At 35.8% G+C, this 25,866-nt stretch overlaps 1 protein-coding gene across 6 annotated transcripts in view; it reads left to right on the plus strand.

The window, feature by feature from the left end:
• CEP128 (centrosomal protein 128) overlaps nucleotides 1-25,866 on the plus strand; it is a 373,385-nt gene that overhangs the window by 161,868 nt on the left and 185,651 nt on the right. For all 6 annotated transcript variants that reach the window (XM_054691882.1, XM_054691883.1, XM_054691885.1 and 3 more), the window contains one exon: nucleotides 12,340-12,532. In XM_054691882.1, the coding sequence (XP_054547857.1) occupies nucleotides 12,340-12,532 (193 nt within the window). The remainder of the gene's footprint in view (nucleotides 1-12,339; nucleotides 12,533-25,866) is intronic.

Below are 25,866 nucleotides of genomic sequence, written 5' to 3' on the forward strand. Positions count from 1 at the left end.
TTAAATTATGAGAGCCAGAGATGACTCTTCATCATAGTTCTTTAATTTGGGAGCTAGTCACCAGTTTTCCCTTATCATTTAATGGGATTGAACTTCTGATCAGATGAGTTTTAATACTGCATGAGACAACTGTTCCTTTACAGTGTAAAAGGGTTGTGATAAGCAATGTCATGCTGACCCACTGACTGAGGAGGAATTGAATCTATTTACTAGAAAGATGGCTTAGGTTATTGATGGGCTACAATATTGTAATTCCCATGAGCCATGGCAGACAGCTCTATAAGTATTGAAGATAAGATCTGAAATCAGAGGACAAAAACTTTATGGAAAGTAGAATTGCTATTCAGCTAGTTCATACTGACATCTTGCAGTATTAGAAAGACCTCTGAGGGCTTTTGGTAATTGTTTTAATAAATCTGCCAAATGAATTTCTTCTGCCACTGTTAATCCTAGAAGAAATAGAGGATCAGTTTGGGGATTGTGTCACTTTTGCTTTGTTGGCAGTGGTGGCATAACGTAAACATGAAGTTCAACTAAGAGTTGAACCAAGCTTCCAGATAAAATAGCCAGTGAATGGTAAGACTAATACATTCAGGGGAGGAAAGGTTGACACGGTTGCTAAAGGAATGTAAGGGAAGGAGTTCCCATAGATTTGGGACTTGCTTTTTGCCATAAATCTGGGCAAGGCATGTGGGGACCAAATTTTATTTAGTTTAGAAAGAATTTACTAAGTGTTATGTCTTAGATGCTATATTATATGCTATGCACATAAAAATGAATTATAACATGATCCTTCCTCTTGAGGAACAACATGTTCCATTTCCTCTAGGAAAGCTATCACAAGGTAGAAAATTTAATATTACATGAAGGAGTTGTGATAAGGTGCAGAGGGCATAGAAGCTGATGCCTTAGATGAATCTTGAAGTTAGCTGGGTAAAGAGAAAAGTGCATGTATGCAGAATAAATCACTGTAGGAATGGCATGGAAGGGAAATACTATGACAAATGCCAAGAAATTCCAAGCGATTTGGCAATACTACTTCCTACAATGTGAGAGTATGAGAAAGAAAATGTCAGAGATTAGGCTGTGGACAGAGGTGGAGTTTAGAACCACGAGAAGAGCATTGCCAGTTATTTTAAAAGCTTGGGTTCAGTTCTGCATTTAATAGAGAGCTCAAGAGGAGTTCTGTACAGGGGAGTGATATGCTCATATTTTTACATTAGAAGCATCGTCTGATAGAGTGGATTAGAAGTGGGCAGACCAAGGAAAAGTAGGGAAACCACTTAAGGAGTCTTTGGTGTGGTAGGGTGAAAGTCCAAATTAAGGAAATAGCAAAGATTCAGAGAAGAACAGACTGGAGTAATACTTTAGTAATGCATGCAAGTGATATTTAATATTATGTCAGAGGGCTATGAAGATGTCCAGGATTTTCAAGCCCCGAGAAGATTGGTATCTGAATAGATGAGCATGTAGATGCCTAAATGGCAAGCTAGCAGAAATATTAAAAGTGTTTCTACTGTAGGGATTGATGGTCAGATAATTTTATTCGGACAGGAAGGCACAAAGAAAAGCCAGGACAAATGTACAGATCAGCATTTAGGGTCAAATCATGAAAAGAAATAAGAAAGCAAAGGTATTCTCAGCACATGTAAACATGGGAGTCTAGTACTAATTTTTTTTCTCTAAGATGCAAACAAAAAGTAAATTTGCACTTTTTTTTTTGGACATAGATATCTATACTTTTCCTCCTTGGCCTTTATTCTACTGTTTCGAAATTGCCGTTTTACTCTTCTCCTCTTTCTCTTGTGTACAAACTTTATAAGGGAAGGTCTATGTCCATCTTGTTCTCATGCATCCTTAGCGCTATCTTTACCTCAGTGCTTAGCTAGATACTCAATATATTTTTTAAACAGGCCTGTTATATTAGACCTGCTCCATGTTCCCTCTCAGGGTACTTCCTCAACTTATCATTGAAGAATAAATATCAAATAGATTAGATTTTAGGAAGCATGTGAATTACCAAATTTTGGTTTCATCTGAACAGAACTATAATAAGATTATATAAGGGAGAAATATTCTTCCAGTTTTATTTGGGGACTTTTCCTATATTACCATATTTGGGATCATCCTAAACAATCATACTTTTCATAGTTTAAAGTGTTCCACGCATTGCCTAGTATCTGCTTTCCTCAACTGTTTTTGGAATGTTCCGACTGACACAGCTTTAGAGAACATGCAGTTTGACCTGCTCATTTTGTAGACAAGAGAGATACAGAGCTTTGAATTTTACCTAAGGACATATAGCTAATTAATTACTGAGGATGATTTAGAACCTGGATTTCTGACTCTGTGCCACTGATTCTTTCCATTGTTTCTGTAATCTGCACTTGAATGTAAACCTTATATTAATGTTGCTGTAGATTTTTAAAAAACAGTGTGTGTGAAGTATTAGAGCCAGTGCATTTAATTCTTGTTGAAGGATTTGAATAATCATTTAGTATTTTGTTCTTTAATATAGACATCAGTATATATTACAAATACTCACCTATCTTGAGTCATTTATTGGACATACACTTTAGATTGTGTACCTGGAACACAGTCAGCTTAATTATAGGAAAGTGTTTTCTTTCTTTAACTGTATATCCTTATTATGGAGATATTTTTGCTCTCTTCCTGATTATTTTCATAACTGAGTAAAGAAGTTGAGAAAGTCTCATCACTGAAAGAATTATAATTACATTTTGAGGTTGACTTAGATTTGAATTTTGTAGTTTTGGTTTAATTCTTGTTTTTGTGGCCTAGCTTATTCTTAAAAATTGTCATCTTCTTTCTTTATTTTGGTTTTAATGTGAACCAAATGAATTTCTTTTAGAATTTTGGCAAAGGAAGCAGAGTAGTTAAAAGTAAGAAAAAGTGTGGGTCCTAATGTCACTAATGCTGTAATTTTTTTTTTTAAATGACAACTCTTTTATTTATTTTTTTAAGATTTATTTATTTATTTATACAAGCACTGGGTACAGTCAGAAGCGCGGGAGGGTGAGAGAATTCACCAGAGCCAGAGCGGGAGCAGAGCAGGCAGAAGGACCGAAGTACACTGTTGAGGGGAGCAGCGGGCGGCAGGAGAGGTCTGCGCGCCATGTGGGAGCCTCACCTGGCGGCTGGGGATCGAACTGGTGCTGCAGAGACTGCTGTCAGCTTTGCAACCCAGCGCTCAGCCGCTGCGCCACCGGGGAGTCCCTAATGCTATAATTTTTTATTAAATTTTTTTCTCTAGGTTTTTAGCTATGAGTTACTCCTTAGTGACTTCTGTGTAATTTTATACTCAATTTCAGTAGACGCTTCAGATTAAAAAGATAATTTTGATTGTTTTACTAGATTCTTATAAATATTCCCACCTAATTGCAGGCTGTCAACTTAGAAGGTTAAAATACTGCCTTGTTTAGACATTTCTTCTCTATTTTTGTTTGTTCAGCAATACTTGTTGACGTAGTTGAGTAAGCGTGCTTATTATGTAATCTGTAAGATGTTCTTGTGACTGGTTAATAGACTGATGTTTGCACTGTGATTAATATCCTTGTCAGCTAATTATTATTTGGAATTTGTTGAAGTTATTCCTCCACTGTGTTCCAGGCTGTTTCTTCAGGACACTTAATGAAGATGCTGAGTGTTTCTGTAACAAACGCTGATTCTCATAATTGATTATCGGTTGATTAAATTTCCATAAATTAATATTTTGTTTTGTAGGATTAATAATATATTCTGCATACACATTCAATTGCTAATAAGCATCTAATGATAACCTATTTTCAATTTTGTATGGCAGTAGAATAAAGGTTTAATAGTTTAAACTAAAGCCATAGATCATGTTTTATTAGTCTGCTTAGTCTGTTCTTACAAAATAGCAGCACTCGGTGACTTAAATCAGTTATTTATTTTCTCACATTTCATTAGGCTATGAGTGCAAGATCAAGAAGCCAGGGTTGGTGTCTGGTGAGTCTTCTTTCTGCCTTGTAGAAGACCACCTTTCATGTCGGGGTAGAGGATGGAGCATGATTAAATAATTTTGAAAATATACTCTAGCTTCTAGGTGTTTCAGTTTTGAAATGTGGTTATGAAGTATATCTATTTCCTTTTTGCTTAACTTCCTCAAATCATTGGACACAGTGGTTAGTATCTAGATCCTTGAAGATCCTTGAAGCTTGGTGAAATAGTTTCAAAATATAGAATTGGTTGAATAGAATCAGAACCTGTAGCTTTCCAAGATGCTATTCAGAGCTGTTGCTTATGACCATGCCTAAATGGCAGAGCTAGTGGCTGGAATATGTGCATCCTTTCAGCCCTTCTTCTTTGTATTTTTATACTGCAAATTGATACTGTTCAGGTTCTGAATGTGTTAATTTTGAATCTTCATTAAGCTTTCTTAATATAGTAATATTAAAAATTAAGAGTTTTTTTCTTTTTCATTTTTGTTACTGAATGCAAGGTACTACTTTATTATAAGAACATAAAGCCATCCCCTTTTCCTTTTAAATGCATCTGTCAGTCCTCACTCTGTGCAGAGTACTGTACTATTAGCTATATTGTGTGTATGTGCTCAGGTGTGTGTGTGTATGAACATGAACACACACCCACTCCCAAAGAGTTTTAATGGAAGAGTATATACTTTCCTGTTGACAGAGTGTGCTGTTAAACATATCCATGTTGTACTACTTTTTTACTTTGGGGTCTTGCATCCCAGACTAGACATTTTCCTACTGCCTTTCCAATGACTTCTCAACTTTATTTTATTCCCCTTCTGTCCATCTCTTCTAAAGTTACTTTGTTCTTTCTCTAGATACTCTCTGTTGGCTACTTTATCTGTTTCTATGTCTTTAACTTCTTCTATTCTGTTGATTCTTTCTGGATCTCTTGTCCATATCTATTGAGCTTTAGACCTACATATTCAAGGAGTCATCTAGCTATAGAAAGTGTTCATTTTGTCTGGCAAAGAGTTGATCATCTTTTCTGATTTCCTCTTCTAGAAGCTTTTTTCTCTTTTTGTATTTGCATGAATGTTTCAAAGTGGATATTGGGAAATGAAGCAGGCTTAATTATATTTCTGCAGTCATCATTAGATGTCCTTAGCCCAATTTAAGTTGGGGACTTCCTGTATTTATCCAGTGACTTTTAAACAAGACAGAGGCCTAGGAATTATGTAGCAGGTACTAAGGCTGTGTCTCATCTCTGCAGGGAGTTTTAAATTTAGCCTTATTTTCTTGTTCCATCTTAAATTCCTTCCTTCATTTTCTTTGGTTAAATAACAGTAGAACTGAGAGTTCATCACATTCTTCACAATTTACCTCTTTAGAATGTACCATTGCTAGTTTTTAGTATGTTCACCCATCACCACAATGAATTTAAAAATATTTTTGTTGCTCTACAAAGAAAATCTGAATCCTTTAGCATTACCTCCAAAGCTGCTCAACCCACCCACCCCCAACACCCCAGTCAACAAATAATCTGCTTTCTATCTCTATAGGTTTGCCTGTTCTGTATATTTCAAATAAATGGAATCCTATAATATGCGGTCCAATATGATTGACTTCTTTCAGTTAGTCAAGGTTTCAAGATTCATCCATTACAACATTATCATTACTTTGCGTCTGGCTAAATAATAGTCCATTTTATGGATGTATAACATATTTTATTTGTTCATTTATCAACTGCTGTACACTTGGTTTATTTCCATTCCTTGGCTATCATGAATAATGCTTTTATGAATATTTGTGTACAAGTTTTGGCATTAACATATGTCTTCTCTTGGATATATACCTAGGAGTTTAATTGCAGGGTTATGCAATTATGGCCAGATTGTTTTCCAGAGTGACTGCACCACTGTACATTCCTGCCAGCAGAATATGAGAATTCCAAGTTATCCACATATACACCAAGAGTTGTTATTATCTGTCCTTTTGATTATAGCTTTCCCGCTGGGCGTGAAATGGAATCTCATTGTGGTTTTGATTTGCACTTCCCTGATGACTAATGATGTCAAGTATCTTTTCATATGGTTATTGGCTATTTGTATATCTCCTTTGGAGAATTGTCTATTTAGATCTTTTGCCCAATTCATTGTTTGTATTTTTATTACTGAATTCTTATGATTCAAGACACAAATACCTTGTAAAATATGTGAGTTGCAAATATTTTCTCCCAATCAATGGGTTGGCTTTTCACTTTGTTGATTATGAAGCAGAAGGTTGAATTTATTGACTTTTTTTCTTTGGTTGCTTGTGCTTTTGGTGTCATATCTAAGAAATCGTTGTTAACTCAAGGTCACAGAGACTTATGCTGGTGTTTTGTTCTCAGAGTCTTACAGTCTTAGTCCTTACATTTAGGTATTCGATTCATTTTGAATTAATTTTTCTATATGACATGAACTATGGGTCCAAGTTGACTTTTTTGTATGCGGCTATTCAGTTGTCTAGGAGCTTTAGTTGAAAAGTTAATTCTTTTTCCATTAATTTTTTGGTATCCTTGTTAGAAAATCTATTGATAATGTAGTACAGGTTTATTTCTGGATTCTTAACTCTATTCATTGATCTGTGTGTCTATCTATATACCAATACCACCATATCTTGATTATTATAGCTCTATAGTAAGCTTTAAAATGGTTAAGTGTGAGTCCTTCAACTTTTTTCCTCCCCAATATTTTCTGACGATTCTGGGTCCCTTTAATGTCCATATGGAAATTTAGACTCACCTTTTCAATTTTTCCAATAAAGTAATTTGGGGTTTTGTTATGGAATGTTGAATCTGTAAATCAGTTTTTTTTTTTTCTGGGGGGAGGGATATTTCCATCTTAATGATATTAATTCTTATTAGCATGTACATGGGCTGCCCTAAATAGGACTTCTTTATTTTTTTAATAGTGATTTTGTAGTTTTCAGAGTATAAGTTGTACATTTCTTTTTGAAAGTATTACTAGTTATTTTACTCTTTGATGCTATTACAAATATTATTTTTTAAATTTTATTTTCTGAATCGATTGTTACAAGTCTATAAAAATACAATTGATTTGTGTATATTGATCTTTTCTTCTGCAGCCTTGTTGAACATTTTTGTTAAATAGTTTTTATGGTGGAATCATTAGTAAATTTTCAAATGGACCATGTCATCTGCAAATACATTTAAATGTGTTTACTTCTTTTCCATCTGCATATATTTGATTTCATTTTCTTGCATAATTGGTCTGTCTTGACCTGTTATTACAATGTTAATTTTAACGTTATTTAATCTGCTAGAGCAGATATCCTTTACTTGTTTCTCATCTTAGGTGGAACACATTGAATCTTTCACTATTAAGTATGGTTATAGCTGTAGGTTTTCCTTAGGGTTTATTTTCAGGTTGAGAAAGTTCCCTTTTATTGTAGTTTACTGAGTGTCTTTATCTTGAATGGGTGTTGAATTTCATCCTATGCTTTTTCTATACTTTTGATATTTTTACAAACCCTGACATAAAAGAATGGGTCCTTTGTCCTCTAGGGAAAGAATTCACCAGAGAGCTTTAGGCATAGTTGAAGTAGGCAAAACTTTATTAGAGAGACTCATACATGAGGGAGACAGTGCTGTAGAGGGGAATATAGCCTGTCTCCTCGAAGGGAGTTAGGAGGGAGGAGGAGAGCAGTGTCATAGCTTGTTCTGGATTGGGCTATGCCTGGGCATGGGTTGACAGGTTACATTCCAACCTTGCACACATGTTCTTGGCCTTCTCCCTTCAGGAAATTGTGACATAATCATTAGTTAGTATCTAATGCTTTTTGTCTATCATGGTGCCTCATGGTCATTGTGGTGGGCCAAATTGGACAAGACTTGACAGTCCATGATTTAGTCCACCTGTTCAAACAGGCCTTGGGGCAACTCATCCTACTGGTTTACTTTTTTTTTTTTTTTTTGTTAACCTAGATTGTTTTAATATGATCATGTGGCTTTTAACCCTAATTCTTATTAATATGGTATATTATATTATTTTATTTTCAGATCTTTAACTTTATATTCCTGGGGTAATTCCCACTTGATCTTGATATAAAACATCTCTATATGTTGTTGGATTCTACTTGCTAACATTTTATTGAGGATTTAAAAAAATCTGTATTCATAAGTCATATTTATATCCACAGTCTTACAAGCAATCTTGGGAAATGACAGTTGGGGCTCCAATACTCAAATTTGTGAGTATTCTCAGCCTACAGTGTCTAGGTATAGTGCCACTCATGCCTCAGGGGAATGGTAGAGGAGGGAATTCCCAGTATCTTGTCTGCACTTGCCAAGAATTTAGTCTAAGCAAATCAGAGATGTGGAGATGAGAAGTTCTAGTGGCCTGCCCTTCTATTGATATACCTACTAATAAGATATGTGGATTTTCCATACCAAGTAATTCTTAAATTCTCTTCAACTATAAATCCTATAATTTAATTCAACTCTGACACTGAATTCTTAGAGTTAGTGCAGACCCTATAGGTTAAGGACTCATTCTCACAAGGTTTATGCCCACGTCAGATGCCAGTCACAACTAGTCTCCAGACTACTTGTACTTCCATGTGATTTGACTAAAAATCAAGGGTTCCCTTAGGACACCCCCCCCAATTTTGATAATTTGATAAATAGTTCACAGAAGTCAGGGCAATACTATACCTCTAGTAGTATATTAATAAAGGATATAAGTGAACAACCAGATGAACAGGTCCATAAGGTGAACAGGTCCAGAGCACAAGAGCTTTTGTCTCTGTGGAATTGGGGTGTGAGACCGTCTGGCGCATGGATGTGTTCACCAGCCTGGAAACTCATCAGTATTTTGTATAAGAGTTTTTATCGAGCTCAGTCTCTAGCATTCTTTTCCCCTATTGCTAGGGACCAATGGGTAGGGTTGAAAGTCCAACACTTAAATCTCCAACCCCATCCTGAGCCTATCTGAGAGGCACATCCTAAGCCAATTCATTATCATTTCTTATACTCTGATGGATATAAAGGACTTACTATGAATAAAGAACTTTAAACACTCTGGAAGTGCCAAAGGCTTTAGGAGCTGTGAACCAGGACACAGACCCAATATATTTCTTTTTATGCCACAGTCCAACTTAAGAGTGTGAACTGGGTAAAGTAGGAGTCCTCTCTTCTTGGCAATATCCATCTGTGTAGACTGAGGAGTGGAGCTTTTGTCAAAATGATGATGTTGAAGTACACATTTAATGGAGTTTCTTGAATAAATGTTTCTTCATTTGTTGCATGACCTTAGGATAATTTCTAAAGTTAAAATTTTTGTGAATAGTAATTTTCAGCATTTATGCTGAAGAGCTTTGAAGAGTAGTTTCACAGATCTCACATGTTGTCATCCTTGAAGTGGAAATTCTGTGAAGTCCCACCTTTGTTTCTGATGAGAGTGTATGTTAGCACATGACCAAGGAGTATCTTGGAACCCTCAAATTTGTGAGCTCCAAGGGGGTCTGGCCATCCATGCACACAAAGACAAAGCAGACTCTTAGAGTGAAAGAACTTTCATAGAATTAGTTTGCATAGAAGAAAGAAAAGAAGAAGAAAGACTATTCCAAAGAAAAGACCCAAAGTTACTCATCTCCTCATGTGTAAATGCCCAGCCAAACAGGGTTGACCCAAGGTGAGGTCGCTGATGCCCAAAAGCTTGCCACAAGTCTAAACAGCCTTCTGGTGGGGAATCATTGGAAGGTTGCGAAAGGGGTCAGGCAAATCTGAGATGAAAGAAGCAAATTCAAAGTATAAATCAATATAATGGCCACCATTGTCAGTTTCTTCTCCATGTGTCTCCTTCCTAACAGTTCCAGGGTGCACGTTCAACCGCAGGAACTAGATAGAGCTCATTCCTTTTTCCCTTCCCAGTGCCCACCCCTTCCCTGTTACGTGGTTTCACCTGGCTGCTTAGCACCACCCTTCATTGAGTAGGTCAGGGGACGTAACACCTTCCCTTTTTATGGAGACATCTCTGTAACATCTTATTAATACATTTAAGCTAGATTTTCCCTTCCAAAGTGTGATTTTCTTTCAGTCAACACATTCATTTATATATTGATTCCTTATAATATTATGTATTTTCCCCATAATTTGGCAAGTGATGGTGTTTGTTCTATCACCTAGGTTCCTTTACAGGCAATTCTTATGACCAAAGAGACTATGTCTCTTTTTCATGCTTGCAAACTAATGTATTTGGGGAGCACCCAGTCTAGGGGCCTTATCTTATCCCCAGTTCATCGTAGGCTCAACTACTGTATTTTAGCCTCTTTTAATAAGCTGTTGCATGTTGTTTTATTAGGTTTGGGATCTGTTAACTTCCATGAAGCTGGAAGGTCTCACTTAATGACTCAAGCCAAATGCTTATTATCACAATATGAATTTATTGGGAGGTAGGGAATTCACATTATAATTTCATAACCACACAAATTCAATTGGCAGCAAATATAAAAAAGGAAAGGTAACCATCCTCTTATCAAGAATTGGGAGAGTGGTAACACAAAGTAGGCAGTATGTGATCCAGAGAATTCCTGGCATTTGTTAATCTGCAGGGAGGGGAGCACTACTTAGAACAGGAGTCCCATAGGGCACTCACCAAACCTGGCTAAGGCTTCAGGACTATGGCCGTGTTGTACATAAGCATCTCAAAATACCTTAAATTTTGTGCCTGATTTAGTCCTTTTTTTTTTTTTTTAAAGATTTATTTATTTATGCATACAAGAACTGGGATACAGGCCAGAGGTGCGAGGAGGGGGTGAGAGGATTCAACAGAGAAAGAGTCAGGAGCAGAACAAGCAGATTGACTGAAATACACTGCTGAGGGGAGCAGCAGGTGAGACAGGAGAGGTCTGCTACGCCATGTGGGTCACCTCTCTGGCTGGGGCTCGAACTCATGCTGCAGTGGCTCCTGGCTGGGGATCAAACTCATGCTGCAGTGACTGTGGACAACTCCATAGGTTGCGTTTCAATCCCTTGCGCCACTAGGGAGGCCCTAAATTTATACCTTTTCTCAGAGGAATATGATTAGGTCCATGTGTCAATTTTAATTTAGTCAGGATCTCTCAGCATACACAGGTTTTTATCCTTGCCTTTCATAAGTCTGTTCACCAATATCTTTATAAACATGTGGTAGTGTTTTTAACTGATAATTTAAGTCATACTAACTTAATTGTCCCCAACTTTAGATTGGTCAGGGTGATTATAATATCAATACATGTAATACTAGTTCTGAGAACTATCTAGATTGCTGGTGGTCTCAAATTTTCTTGCTTACACATAAGTGCTATTCAAGATAATATCCCTTACCTTAATCTAATTTGCTCTTTTGGTCTATTGATTCTCTCATTTTACTTCTTATAAAGGTAAAGATTGCTTAATTATTTAAAATCAAGTAGAATGTGGAGGGTAGGCTCAACTGGGAAGGTCCTGAGACATGACTGAAATCTTATTCTGTGAAAAGTAGAAGACAGATTTATTTTGTCAGCTCTGCTTTAAATATCTAAATATAAAGATGGTGGCATTCTGAGGATCTCTGAGAAAGAGTTGCTTCAGTGAAATTTCAGTCTCTGTATGGTGGGCAAATGCTGACTTTGGCTCTATCTTACCGAGAATTTCTTCCTACCTGATTAGATAGCCCCTTGGGGATATGCATTTTAGGAGCCCAAACTAGGAATTGCATTTTTTTTTTCTCTGAAATAAACCTTTCTTTTAAAACAGGTTGTTTTTGGCCCTGCGGCTGCCCTGCAGCGCCGGTTCGATCCCCGGCTGCTCCCCGGCCACCAGAGGAGGGTCCCACATGGCGCGCAGACCTCTCCTGCCGCCCGCTGCTCCCCTCAGCAGTGTACTTCGGTCCTTCTGCCTGCTCTGCACCCTGCTCTGGCTCTGGTGTATTCTCTCACCCTCCCGCGCTTCTGACTGTACCCAGTGCATGTATAAACAAAAAAACAAACAAAACAAAAAATAAAAAAAAAAAAAAAACAAAACAGGTTGTTTTTGATTTTCAGATGCTTGTACAAACTAAACTGCCTTACACATCAAATTAGGAGATGAATTGTGTTTATGACTAGAAGTGTAGCAATAGGCTAAACATCTCTGTGGTGTTGCCTTTCTCAAGCTGTTAGATTACCCAAATATTTTATGAAAATCCAAGAAAATCATGGCTTTATTTCTATATTTTGATATCAACCATTATACAAATTAAAATGTTGTGGGTATTTTCAATGTTGTTTTAATTTTTCACTGTCTGTATTTGGTAAGATAGAATGGTCTTTTTCCAGATTTTTAAAAAATTAGATGTAAATGTCTTTTTTTTTTTTTAAGACTAAACTTCAATGGCTCTGTGAGGAACTGAAAGAGAGAGAAAACAGAGAGAAAAGTCTACGGCATCAGCTGATGCTATACAGGCAGCAACTCAGGAATATGACCGAACACAAGGAATCTGAGCTCCAGTGTCTCTTTGAACAGATAGAAAGACAGGAGCAGCTTCTGGAAGAAATACATCGGGAGAAGAGAGGTGTGGTAGTTGCTCTTATTTTTTTCTTCTTTTCTTTTCCTGGAATCCTATTTCTCAAGCCTCCATTCCAGATTATTTCCATATCCATCCCCTTTCTTTGTCTCTTTTTCCTTATCTTTCTTCATATCTGGGTGCAGAAGAGAAACCTATTCCAAACCTGGCACTTTTTCCTTGTTACTGTATCTCTCTTTCACTTGTATCTTCTGCACATTAAGTATTTTTTTGGTAAGACATGTTGGTTCACCTCTTATAAAATGCAATAGTTTTATTTCAGTAAAATATCAATTCATTTATTCATAGTTCAGATACTTGTTTTGTGCATATTTTATTCTAGGCACTAGTCTAGGCACTGAGGATACATCAAAGAGTAAAGCAGAAAAAAGAATCTTGCTCTTGTTTGATTGCCATTATATTGACTGAGATGAAAGAAAAAATATTTAATAAATAGGTAGGGAGAACTATGGGGACTACAATGATGTAAGAAAACAATTTAATTAACAAAAATGGAAAGCAATGAGAGTAAAAAATAAGTAGGTGAATTATGTATAAGGTTATAAGCACAATGGTGGAAGCAGTAGAATAAAGGCAGGAGGGTTTGAGGGAGCCGAGGACAGGGTTTAATGATGTTTAATATGTAGACAATACTTCAACATTAGAAAAGAGACTTGGCAAGTGTCTTTTCTGTTTAGTTGTACTATTATTGCATCAGGATGTGATGAAGAAAAGCAGCAATTATGTGGAGGGATCTTATGTGGGTCTTGGTTTGTGTTGACCTTTTCTTTATTGGTACTTTAAGAACCACCAAGAGGCTTAATACGTTATCCCATTAAGAAAAACTAAACATTGATATATTTGATAATCGTATTTAAAGTAAATTTTTTGTTTTTTTCATTTTAGTGATGAGGATTATTCCTTCCACCAGAAATGGTTTAATATTGTGCTGCAGTTGTTCTAGTTTATTTTGACGCCAATGCCCATTTCCTCTAGAGTTAGGGTTTTTTTTTTTTTTTTAATAGAGGCATGTTTTATTTATTTGTTTGTTTGTTTGTTTGTTTACACATGCACTGGGTACAGTCAGAAGCGCGGGAGGGTGAGAGAATTCACCAGAGGCAGAGCGGGGAGCAGAGCAGGCAGAAGGACGGAAGTACACTGCTGAGGGGAGCAGCGGGCGGCAGGAGAGGTCTGCGCACCATGTGGGACCCACCTCTGGTGGCCAGGGAGCAGCTGGGGATCGAACCGGCGCCGCAGAGGCTGCAGGCAGCTTCGCAACCCAGCGCTCAACCGCTGTGCCACCGGGGAGGCCCTCCTCTAGAGTTAGTTTTAATAATATATGCCTTTTATGGTATTTGTCCATTTTACCTAAGTTGTCAAATTCATTGGCATAAAAGTTTTCATAATATTCTTTTCTAGTCTTCTAATCTCTAAAATCAATATTAATGCCTCTGTTATATTCATAATGGTAATTTATTTTTGCTTTTGTTTTTCTAAGTCTTGTTGAAGGTTTTGTTAATTTTATTAATGTTTACAAAGAACTAACTTTGTTTTTTTTTTCTGTTTGTCTCTTTGTACTTTAGTACTTTATTGATCTATTTTTATATTCTTTTTACTACCTATATATAGCTTTTGCTCATTTTCTGACTTCTTAAGTTGGAAGCATTATTTTAATGTCTTTTCTAAATATAGGCACATAGAATTATAAATTTCTATCTTAGCAATATTTGATTGTATTACATAACTATGATGTAGTTTCAGTATAATTTGTTTGAATTAGAAAATATTTCCTTTGTGTTTTCTTTTTCAATCCATGGATTTTTTTAAACCAGTATATCATTTAATATCCGATTATGTGTGTAGTTTTTGTAGATACTGTATTATCATTGATCTCTAATCTCTAGCAGGGTTTCTAATAAGACCCTGTGGTAATAGAATATACTCTACATTATTCTGATATTTTGAAATTATTGAGACAGGTTTTTTTTGTCTATTTTGGTGAATTTTTCTTGTGCACTTGAAAATGTTTTGCATTTATTGCAAAACTTGTTATAAACGTTACTTATATCGAGTTGGTTCACAATATTCTATGGGCCTAGTGATTTTTAGATCCCTTCTGATTTTTTTTTGTCAACTTTTTTTTTTTTAAAAGCTTTATTAGATAATTTATGCATAAAAGAAACGGGTGTAGGCTAGAGGTGCAGGGGTGGGCTAGGGTGATAGGATTCACCAGAGACAGAGTGGGGAGCAGAACAGGTGGATCTACTGAAACACACTGCTGAGGGCAGCAGCGGGCAAGACAGGAGAGGTCCGCTACCTGGCCCACAGCGGAACTCATGCTGCAGTAGCTGGGGATAGCTCGAAAATGCTGAGAGCTGAGACTTGACCCCTGCACCACCAGGGAGGCCCTTTTTTGGTCAACTTCTATCCACAGCTGATAGAGGATTGTTGCAATATCCAATTATCACTTCAGCTTTCTCTGTTTTGTTCATTATTTTTGCTTCACATAGTTTGAAACTCTACTTTTAGGTCCTATCTTAATATTGATTATGGAAATACATCTACTTAATAATCTCTGTAAACGCAAAAGAGGGATAAAAATAGAATGTTGGTGGTGGCAACAAATGCGAAAGATACTGTGGAGGATTTAATGCAATATTGAACAGCAGTGTAGTCTAGAAAGTGAGAGACAATTCACACAAAGTTCTAAAGTCTCACTGGTTTTGCCATTATGAGAAATAGGAATCATGATGTATGGCTGATGTGATAGGAAAGTAAGAGGGTTCCCATTTTTAACTTGTTCCTTAATATCATAAATGAAAAAAACCCCATGAAGACTGAAACTTTTGTGATAGCACAGATATGGTAATTTCTTCTTATTAGATGCTGTCTGGTTACTCAGAAATAATGAAGGCTTTGTACAATTAATGAACAAGCAAATGCAATTATTATTAGAGACAAAAGTATGTTTATTAGTAGGCAAGATACAATAGATGTGTTGTTATAAATGTGAGCAACATGTTCTTGATAAAGAGGGTAGTATTGATTACTTCTTTTGAAGTCCATGTGGTCCAGAGGTTTTTGCAGGATTTACCATTTAATTTAGATCTTGAAGGATCTCCCTGGTGGTGCAGCGGTTAGTCTCAGTGGGGTCAAGATATTGCCAGCCACTGAGGCATGGCATGAGTTTCATCTGTGGCCAGGGAGCTAACCCATATGGTGTAGCAGACCTCTCCTGTCTCACCTGCTGCTCCCCTCAGCAGTATATTTCAGTGAATCCACCTGTTCTGTTTCTCACTCTGTCTCTGGTGAATCCTGTCACACCTCATACCTCTGGCCTACACCCCAGTTCCTATATGCATAAATAAATACATAAATATTTAAAAAATTTAGAATTTGAAGAATGCAGCAATATTTCCATAAAGAAGAGAAAATGAAGAGAGTTTCTCTACAGGATTGGTTTGCATAGTGGTTTCTTCTCATCTTTTGTCTTCATTGGTACATATGGAAATGGTGATGGTTAAATTTAGATATTTCTAAAGTATCAGAGTTGACTGTTGTAGAAATTTATAGTTGATTCCCTTTACCATCTTAGAAAACTTATGATAAGTAGAATAACGTTAATATACAAGTGAAACATAAAAGAGAAACTTAATATTTGCTGTAATTCATCTCATTTTCTGGCACTAATGGTTTTAGTTTGATTTAACTCTAACTGATAGGTGCCAGGCTAATCAAGGCCCTTGTGCAAAGATTTTATCAGTGAGAGCTTCCAGATTTGTAGATCTGAGTAGTTTTACTGCCTGTGCTACCGTGGTCTGTTTGTACAGGAGAGTTCCAAGAGAGAAAGTCTATTTTGGAGTTAATGTCATAGACCTCTTAGAACTCTAGTAATTATTGACTAAGAAATTCTTCATGATTATGAATGGCAACAGGAATGATATTAAAGACATGTAAACTACAGTTAGGAGGATTTAGATACATTATTTTAACTTGTATAAGTAGTTATTTTAATAATTCATTAGTAAATCAACTACTGTCTGTCTTCTGAAGATTCTGATAACCCAGTGTTCCTGTTTGTGCCAGTATTCCTCTGTAAGAATACTTTGAATCTATGAGGTTTACTACAAAAAAAATGTGGAAATTGGAAAGATTCCTGTTTTCAAGGCTTTTCAGAAGGAAGGGCATCTGTATAGTATGGTTTAATTGAAGTCTTGCTACATGAAACACTTATGATTGTAAATAAATAGAGCAGACAGTTTTCTTACCTTATTTCCCCTGAAACTGAAATTATGAACTCTTATTTAAATAAGAATCCCATCTTGCTTTCCAGGTATTCTTGTGTCTGCGACTATTTAATATATATGATTTTTCTTCCTGGAGAAATTAGAAATTGACATGGCCTCTGAAATTCCTTTTCTATAAAGATGAAATTTGATCTTACCCAATTTCTATTTATACTCTTTTGTTCACCAATTCTGTATTATGATAATACTGTGTTATATATCACTTAGTGGAAAGTTAGATGTAAGATTGAAATGGGCCATTCTCAAGACCACTTTGTTGGAGGTTACTTTTCTGAATAAAAGAGAAAATATTAATAGGATGTGGAAGAAGGAAAGTAGTTTTCCAGCTACTTTAGAAACTAATATTCTTGCAGCAGAGTACTAATTTCTTAGGTTGGATGTTTTTAATTTTAGTTCTCACCTGTGTCTTAGCCAAGCAATAGGTACTGGTGAAATGATACATCATCACTCTACATTATCTCAGTTCAACACATTTTTATTTCAAGATTTTTTTATTTTTGCATAGAAGAACTGGTATGTAGGCCAGAGGTATGGAGGGTGGAAGGTGTAAGAGCATTCACCAGAGACAGAGTGGGGAGTATATCAGGTGGATCTATTGAAATACACTGCTAAGGGGAGTAGTGGGCAAGACGGGAGAGCTCTGCTGCACCATGTAGGTTAACTCCCTGGACTGGGATGGAATTCGGGCTGCCACGAGTTAATAAGTCTCAGTGATAGTACTGAGACTTTACCCCTGGGCCACCAAGGAGGTCCCTCAGTTCAACACTTTTGAGTAATGTTAGCTATGACTGTGGTTGTAGCAAACATTCAGAGAACTGTCCTGGCTCAGAAATTTCTTATCTTGCCTCTCTCCAACAGTTTTGGGCAAACACATAGGTAAAAAATATGTTTAGTTGAATGTGTACATTAGAATGGAGGTTCTGTGAAAATAAGTGTTTTTTTTTTTTTGTTGTTGTTGTTGTTGTTGAATATTGTGTCTCCAGTGCCTAGAAAGAATCTAGCACACAGGAGATATGTCAATTATTTATTGAATAAATGAATGAAAGAATATTAAAGGGGCATCATTTATCAGAGAGCCATAATACTTATGCTTAGTGAAAAAGAAAACCATAATGAACCATATAACCAAATAAATGCTCTATAACCACAAGAAAAAAACCAGCAAATATTCAGCAGAAGTTGATTAAGTAATTTAAATGTAGTGGTTTGCATTTTGTTTACTGCACTCTAGTATTAGGTAACAGTATTAAGAAACAATGTCTTAATATTTTAGTTATGTATTGCATTTTACAGTAGACATATTTCAACCATTTATATTTTTATTCATTTCACGACAGTATTCTCTAAGATTGTCCTGATTTATTTAGGGATACTATAACATTGTTAGAAGTAATTCTAGCCCCATTTTGTATGATTTGATTAGCTCTCTAGTATAACATGGAAAAATAAAAATACTTTGAATACCAAAAATGTAAGCCAAGACTATTAAAACTATATATGTCTAAAATAGTTTCAGTCCTTAATAGTAGAATGTATACAATTTTTAGAGTATTTTCTGTTTGTTACTGATCATAGCAGATTTAAGCTTGACTATTAATGTTGAGTGCCAGGATCCAGAATGGGAGAGGTTGAACAGGTGAAAGAAAGGTGAATTGGTATAGCAGGATCCCAGAAGATACGAGAGGCTGAACAAGAAAGTAAAGGTAGAGAAAGGAATCTTGGAAAGAATAAGGGCAAAGGAGTTGGGTATTTTTTTTTTTCCATTAACTTTTTAGCTCTTAGAATACATTACTATTTTTGGTCATTTCTCATCATAATATTTTGTATAGTGGTGTTCTTATTTTGACTGTTAACTCCTCAAATATATGACTAGGTTTAATCTTTGCCTTGCAAGTGTTCATTACCTGTATGGAGAAAAAGATAGGAGAAATGAGTGGTAGAGACTGGATTTGCTATGTAAAATTTTGGGAGACCTGCATTAGTAAAAGACTTATGAGTTCGAAGCCAGATTGTAGAACGTTTCTCATGACTATATTTTTACAAGCTACTTCCACAGGATTACACTTGTCATGTGTTAGATATGCAAAGCATAAGGCAACTTAGTGATAAGTCTTGGAAAATAAACACTCATTTTGGTCTTAAAAGTAGCCCTGAGGGAAAGTATTTTTACAATAACAGAGAGACATGAGACATGTGTCAGGTTTTTTTTTTTTTTTTTTTTTTTTTTTTTTTCTAAAATTGCCCTATTAGTCCAGGTATTGGGCTCTAGAAAACACTGCATTTGTGGAGAGTCTCATGTACCTCATTTATCTGTATCAGTGGAAATCTCAACTTTTTAAGGAATTTTTCTTTCATTTCACCATTTGTGTATTTTCTGAGAAACTCCTTTTGGCTGACTGTTTTTGTTTATTTTTTTACTTGCTCTACCTGTTAATCTCTGTGCCAAATCTGTTATGTGTGAATGACTGGATAGAGGATAATTTCTAAGAACTCATTTGTGTTGCAGAAATAAGGAACAGACTTGCCTCTGTAGGCATCTCTTCTAACAAGTAGGGTAGCCATAGGGTTGCATCATTTATGTTTTGTTTGTACATTATTATTATTTTTTTGGCTTAGTTTTCCATCCACACAGCCACTCACCTACATCATTTCAAGCAGTTTTTTTTGTTTTTCTCATTGAAAGAATATTTGACAGTCAAGCTTGACACTTATAGAAATGCTAATCATTGTTGCCTGTTCTAACAACAAGGCAAACCATTTCTTTTTTCTCTTACATCCTGGAGCATAATTAAACATTTTAAATTAGGGTATAATCTTTAAAACTAATATAATTTATTTATTTGGATTCTGCTTAACTTAAAAAAGTCTACTTAGTACTTTCTTTTACATTGTTACCAGTTTGTTCAGAAGTTCATTGATGTTGGATCATTAGAGATAATGGGGGAGGATTTTAATTGATAGATTGAGACATTTGAATTCATTAAACTATTTATGTAAAATGAAATTACATCTTCCTTCTTTTAGTTTTAGGGTTTTACAATAATTGCTTTCAAAAACCAGTTGAGAAACAGTAGTTTTTTGTTTTAATTCCAGTATTTAAGTCAAATCAGACTTTCATTTTGATTGTTTTGGTCTTAATCTCTGTGTGTGTGTATTTATGTTTCATTACAAATTTCTTATTTTATATTATGATTTGTAATCTATTACAGGTCAGCAAGGATTGAAATTAAGGCAATGGTTTAATGTTTTTAGGGCCATCATTAAATAAATCAGGATATGACTTGGAACTGCTGATCCACAAATCTGGGCAGATAGCGGCTTTGATTGAATATGTAATCAATATTCAGGTTGTTAGTGAGTAATTTAGCAATAAAAAGTTCTGGCTAATCATACTTTAGTTAGTTGTATCTCTGCCCACTTGCCACTCTGTGAAATGGGCTTAATACTTGTAACTACTTCTATTGGTTGAACTTAATTTTAGAGACAGATATTTTGTGTATCTACAGTACTATATATACTTGGTAATAGTCAAGTGTTGATTGACTGGAGAGGTCAGATATTTAAAGTTTACATTTTTCCTCTTTAAAATTGTGTGTGTGTGTGTGTGTGTGTGTGTGTGTATTCTGGAATATATTCTGTAAAATCCAGTGTGTTAGCTATATTATTTGAATCATTTTTCACATTTTATTATTTGTTTCTCTTAGAGATTACTATTTGATTTTCTGCTTTTTCATAGTACACAAAGCTGTTCTACTTGATTTTGAATTATGGAGAATCAGATTCAACCTCAGGGAGAATAATAACATTGCATGTACTGAAATAGATTTGATGTTTGTAGGTAATAAGTAGTTTTCCTTATATTCAAAGCATATCTTTGCTGTGTATGGGTCTTTTTAGTCTTCCATCTTTTCTATTTTGTTGCATACATAATTTTCAATTGTGGTTGGTGGAATAATGCTAATCTACCTCTTCCAAAGATGTTTTATTACATGGCAAAAGAGATTTGGTAGTTGTGATTTAATTAAGGACTTTGACATAGGGAGTTTCTCTCCTATATTATTTGTTTGCACCCACTTAAGTCTTAAGGGATCTTAAAAGTGAAAGAAAGAGGGAAACAGAAAAGAAAGACTAACTTCTTTTTTGAATGCTGAGTAATATTCCATGGTATATATGTACCACATCTTCTTGATCCAGTCATCTATTTTTGGGCATTTGGGTTGTTTCCAAAGCTTAGCTATTGTAAACAGTGCTGCTATAAACATAGGGGTGCAGGTGCTCTTTGGAATTGATGTTTCTGTGTCCTTTGGGTAAATACCTAGGAGTGGAATTGCTGGATCATATGGAAGCTCTATGTTTAGTAGGTCCAGAAATCTCCACACAGCTCTCCATAGTGGTTGGACCAGTTTGCACTCCCACCAACAGTGCAGAAGAGTTCCTTTTTCTCCACACCCTCGCCAACATTTGTTGTTGCTAGTTTTTTTAATATGTGCCATTCTCACTGGTGTGAGATGGTATCTCATGGTAGTTTTGATTTGCATTTCCCTGATTACAAGTGATGTTGAACATTTTTTCATATGTCTGTTGGCCATTTGCATTTCCTCTTCAGAGAAGTTTCTTTTTAGCTCTTCTGCCCATTTTTTGACTGGGTTATTTTCTTTGTTGTTGCTGAGTCTCATCAGCTCTTTGCAGATTTTTGTGATCAGTCCTTTATCATTAGTGTTGGGTGCAAAAATGTTCTCCCAGTTGGTGGGGTTTCTCTTTGTTTTTGTTATTGTCTCTTTTGCTGTGCAGAAGCTCTTTAATTTGATGTAGTCCCAGCTGTTTATATATACCATGGAATATTACTCAGCATTCAAAAAAGATAAACACATGCAATTTGCAGCAACATGGATGGCGCTGGAAGGGATCATGCTCAGCGAAATAAGCCAAAAAGAAAAAGAAAAATACCGGATGGTCTCACTCATAGCAGGAATCTAGAAAACTTACATAAGGGACCAGGAAAATGAATATAAGAAAGTGAAAATCAAAATCAACAAAAAACTATGAACCAGAGACACTTTTTGGGGGGTGGGGGGCGGGAGGGGAAGGATTGGGGTCAGAATGGGGCTTTTGCAATTGTATGGGGGAATATAAAAATAAAATTTATTATTTAAAAAAAAAAAAAAGACTAACTTCATTTGAGGACTCAACTCATAGTCGATACCTTGAATCCAGAGGAAGGGAGTTCCAAGCCAAATGTAGGCAGTGTCTGAGAAAGTGGAAAGGCAATCAAAGCAATTCTTCCTGGATTTTCCAGAATGGAATGAATTTTGACGATACCGTGATTTTGTTTTTAGCTCAGTGAGACCCATGGAACTTCTGCAGAATTTTAACATAGTAAATTTGCATTGTTTTTAGGCACTGAAATTTGTCATTGCTTGTTACATCATCCTTAGAAAACCAATACATCATTAAAATCACAAACATAGATATTTATAATCCTTTTTCTACCTCTAGATTTTCTATATATTAGATAATACTTTATCCTCTTTGGGCACATTTGCCCACCTTTGGACATTTCGCAGAAAGTTAGGACTATACATGTGATGTTACTTTCAGTCTACTAAAATTAACTTTGAAATGAACTATTCTTAACATGTGTGAAATGTGGTATCTTTAAAATGAATAGTTTCCTTACATATTTGATACTCTTCATTTAAATATAACACAATAAAATCAAAGTTCTCTGGATCATGAATGAACCTGAAATGTAGTTAATTCTTTTTGACGTAGGTTATTGTAAGGCCTTTGTTCACTTATATTCCTACTTTCAAATTTTATTCTTCTTGTGATTTGTATAGAGGTAATATATTTAGAAGGAAATTTAAAAATAAAACCACAAGAAAAACATTAGGAACAGAGATCAGAGAAACAGCATACCCAACCCCACGAAGCAGGTATGGTGGAGGGCTGATATTCCTGGAGGTGAATGTAGTGTGAGGACATGTACAGGTGTGATCCTGTGCCTTTGTATCTCATACAGTGTTGTAAACCAATGCTTCCTCAATAAAAACACAACAAAATAGACAACTCAGAACTTGAAGGAAGTGTTACTGTCTTACACTTTGTTGTCTCCTGCCACTGAGAACTTTACAAAGTTTTCCTTGGTCATTTTTCAAATATCTACTATTCTGTTTTTATTTAGGCTCCCTCTGTCTTTTTAAAATCTTTATTATTTCATGCCATCAAGTATTGCAGTAGTTTCTTATTTGCAAAATCTTCTTAACCACTATTCTTTGCCTTCTGTTCCATTGTTCTTCACTTCTGAGCCTACCAGTGCCTCCGAGTCACATGACTTTCCCAAGCAGGCACACTCTGGTGAATATGTTCAAGTTCACTGGAGCCCAGGTACCCACCATCATTCTCTGGTTTCCCATAAAGCATTTGGTAAGGGTTGTGTCATTTAGAAATAATCTTGAATATGTTAAAACTAACACAAAAATCATTTACAAGCTTTGGTTTTGAATTTTTTATAACAAATTACTTGCACCACACCCCTTAATTGACCTCCACCCCACAGCATTTCATTGGAGAAAACACACATGTACTCACACAACAACTGCTGTTCTAATCAGTTCTGCCAGATGAATCTTCATTAGATGCAGCTTTGAGCTGATGACTTCTCAGCTCCAAAGCCTTCAGTGACCTTCTCACTGCAGAATAAACTCTTAGAGGAGCCCTGCCAATTCCCCCTGCTCTTTTCCTCTGAAAACTTTATCCTTGTTATCACCTTCATTAGTGGGTAGTTTTCTTTGTAACACCCCATTACTGTTAAAACTTTTGGATATAATTGCTTGATATTTGCCATGTGTTGCCTTTTACTCTGGGTATCTGCATATATCTATATCATCTATATCTATATCTATATCTATATATATCTCCTTTGTTAACTTTTGATCACTGTGTTTTATACTTAAGAAGAAAATAAACATACCTATTAGATGTTTAGGTATGTGCAAGGTAAGTGGATGGATAGATAAATGGATACAGCCTCTTTAGACTGTTTATTATGGTATCTTCATCAGAAGCTTTGCACCCTTCCTCTGTCTACACTGGACACTGAAGTCTGTTCTACCAATCAAAAGGAAATAAGTACCAATATTGTTATATTCTTAATTCTACTCCTTCAAGGTACAGGACCAAATATGTAACATTAGACATCTCATTATTCCACCAAACTGTCCCGATGATGTCTTTTATTAATAGTTGTTTCCACTAAATCTTTTGAAATGGGGATACTTGGCGATAATCCTTTCTCTATTTATCTTCCAGAGTGAAGTCCCAGATTCCCTCTAATAGCATTTGGAAAGACTTTGATAATAAGTTCTCCTTTGTAAATTAAACAAATAGTTCATAACATCAACCTTGAGAGATTACAGATTTGCTTTATTTCCTATTGAGACTATTAACCTTGTATTTTAGTTTTAAAATTCATTTCTTAATCATGTCACACTTTGATAATATTCCTCACCTCAGTCTCCTATAAGTTATGATGAATCATTATCTCCAGCAGTTCACCCTCATTGTCTTTGAGATAGCCTTAGGGGAATGATAGAAGCTAATATTTCTTGAGGACTTGCTAATACTCAGGTTTTTATATGCATTATTTAATTTAAGCCTTAGAAATAACTCTGTGAACCAGGTGGTTTCACTTATTTGTGGAATATAGCGAAACAAAGCAAAGGATCAGATGATGTCAAACCAACGACAAGCCATAGAAATCTGACTAAAATTAAGGATACAAGATTGGGGTGGGGGGCACACTGGGGAGAAAGCAGCACAGTGGGCTGTGTGGACTGAGGGTGTCTTGGTGGGTGTGGTGTGGTGACATGCATCTGAGAAGGTATAAGCCTGTGCCTCTGAGTCACATCCAGTGTTATAAACGAAAGTTACTGCAATTAAAGAAAAAAAAAATGACCAACAACCAAATAAAATTGCCCAAACTTGGAATAATTAGGTAAATAAGCATCAATAAAGCCCAAAATTCACCTTTAAAATTTTTTTATGAGATTATGAATCCTATTTTACAGTCAAGGCAGCTGAGTCTGGGAGTCAGGTTGTTTCTCACAGATTTTATGGTGCATTATAGATGGGAGAGGACTTTGTTAATTGGAGGCTTGTGTTCCTGCTACCGTATCACCTATCAGAATGAACCAGTGCAGTTCAGTGAACTTCAATAGGCCTTGCAAACTAGAAGCAACCTGGCCTCCCTCCCTGGTGACCTATTCCCTCAAGTTGTAATATCAACTTTTTGATAATAATGTTTGTTATAAAGAAAATTGCTGTCAGAATCTCAGTCTTTTCAGCTCTCATAGTGACTTAACCCACTAGAAATGCTGATTTAGAAGAGAAACTCATTTTTCTGTTTAAGTGTTTACTCCTTAGTTGTTACAGCTGTTATATTTCCAGGATTTTCATTCATTTCACTTTAGTATGTGACAGCCTCTAATTTCTTGTGTAGCTCACAGGAACAAGTATAAGGCTAAACCTAGTAATACAGGTCCTTTGTCTCCCAAACCTTTTCTTATATGTGCCTCTCTTCTTCATGAAGACAGGAAAGTAATAACTGCTCCCTAATCATTCACCCAAGACCAGCGTTCCTTTTGCACTCTCAAAATTCAGAGTGATGGAAGGGCACTATAGTTTTTAGGTCAACCAATTAGTTTTCATATGCATTTACATAAATCCCATGAACAGCTATTTCCAAGAACTATTCTGTCTAATTTGCACTTTTATGGTTCATGAGAAATTTGGCTGGCTTCAAAGCTCTCAAAGTTCACTGGGGTCAGGGCAGGTAGATATACAACCCATGATCAGTGGTTTCTTCCCTTTTTTGTCTTTAACAAGGTCAGATCTCCCATTTTGAATTTCAGTTGAGTCTGGCCATGTTATGGCAGTTGCCCTCAGATTAACATCCCTGTACTTTTATTCTGACTGTAGAATGACTCAAAATACCTTAACAAAGAAACACTTACATCTTAAGAAAAGAGTTGTAAA

Source organism: Talpa occidentalis, unplaced genomic scaffold (genome assembly GCF_014898055.3).
Source record: "Talpa occidentalis isolate TD23 unplaced genomic scaffold, MPIMG_talOcc4v2.1 talOcc4.11, whole genome shotgun sequence".
Lineage (NCBI taxonomy): Eukaryota > Metazoa > Chordata > Mammalia > Eulipotyphla > Talpidae > Talpa > Talpa occidentalis.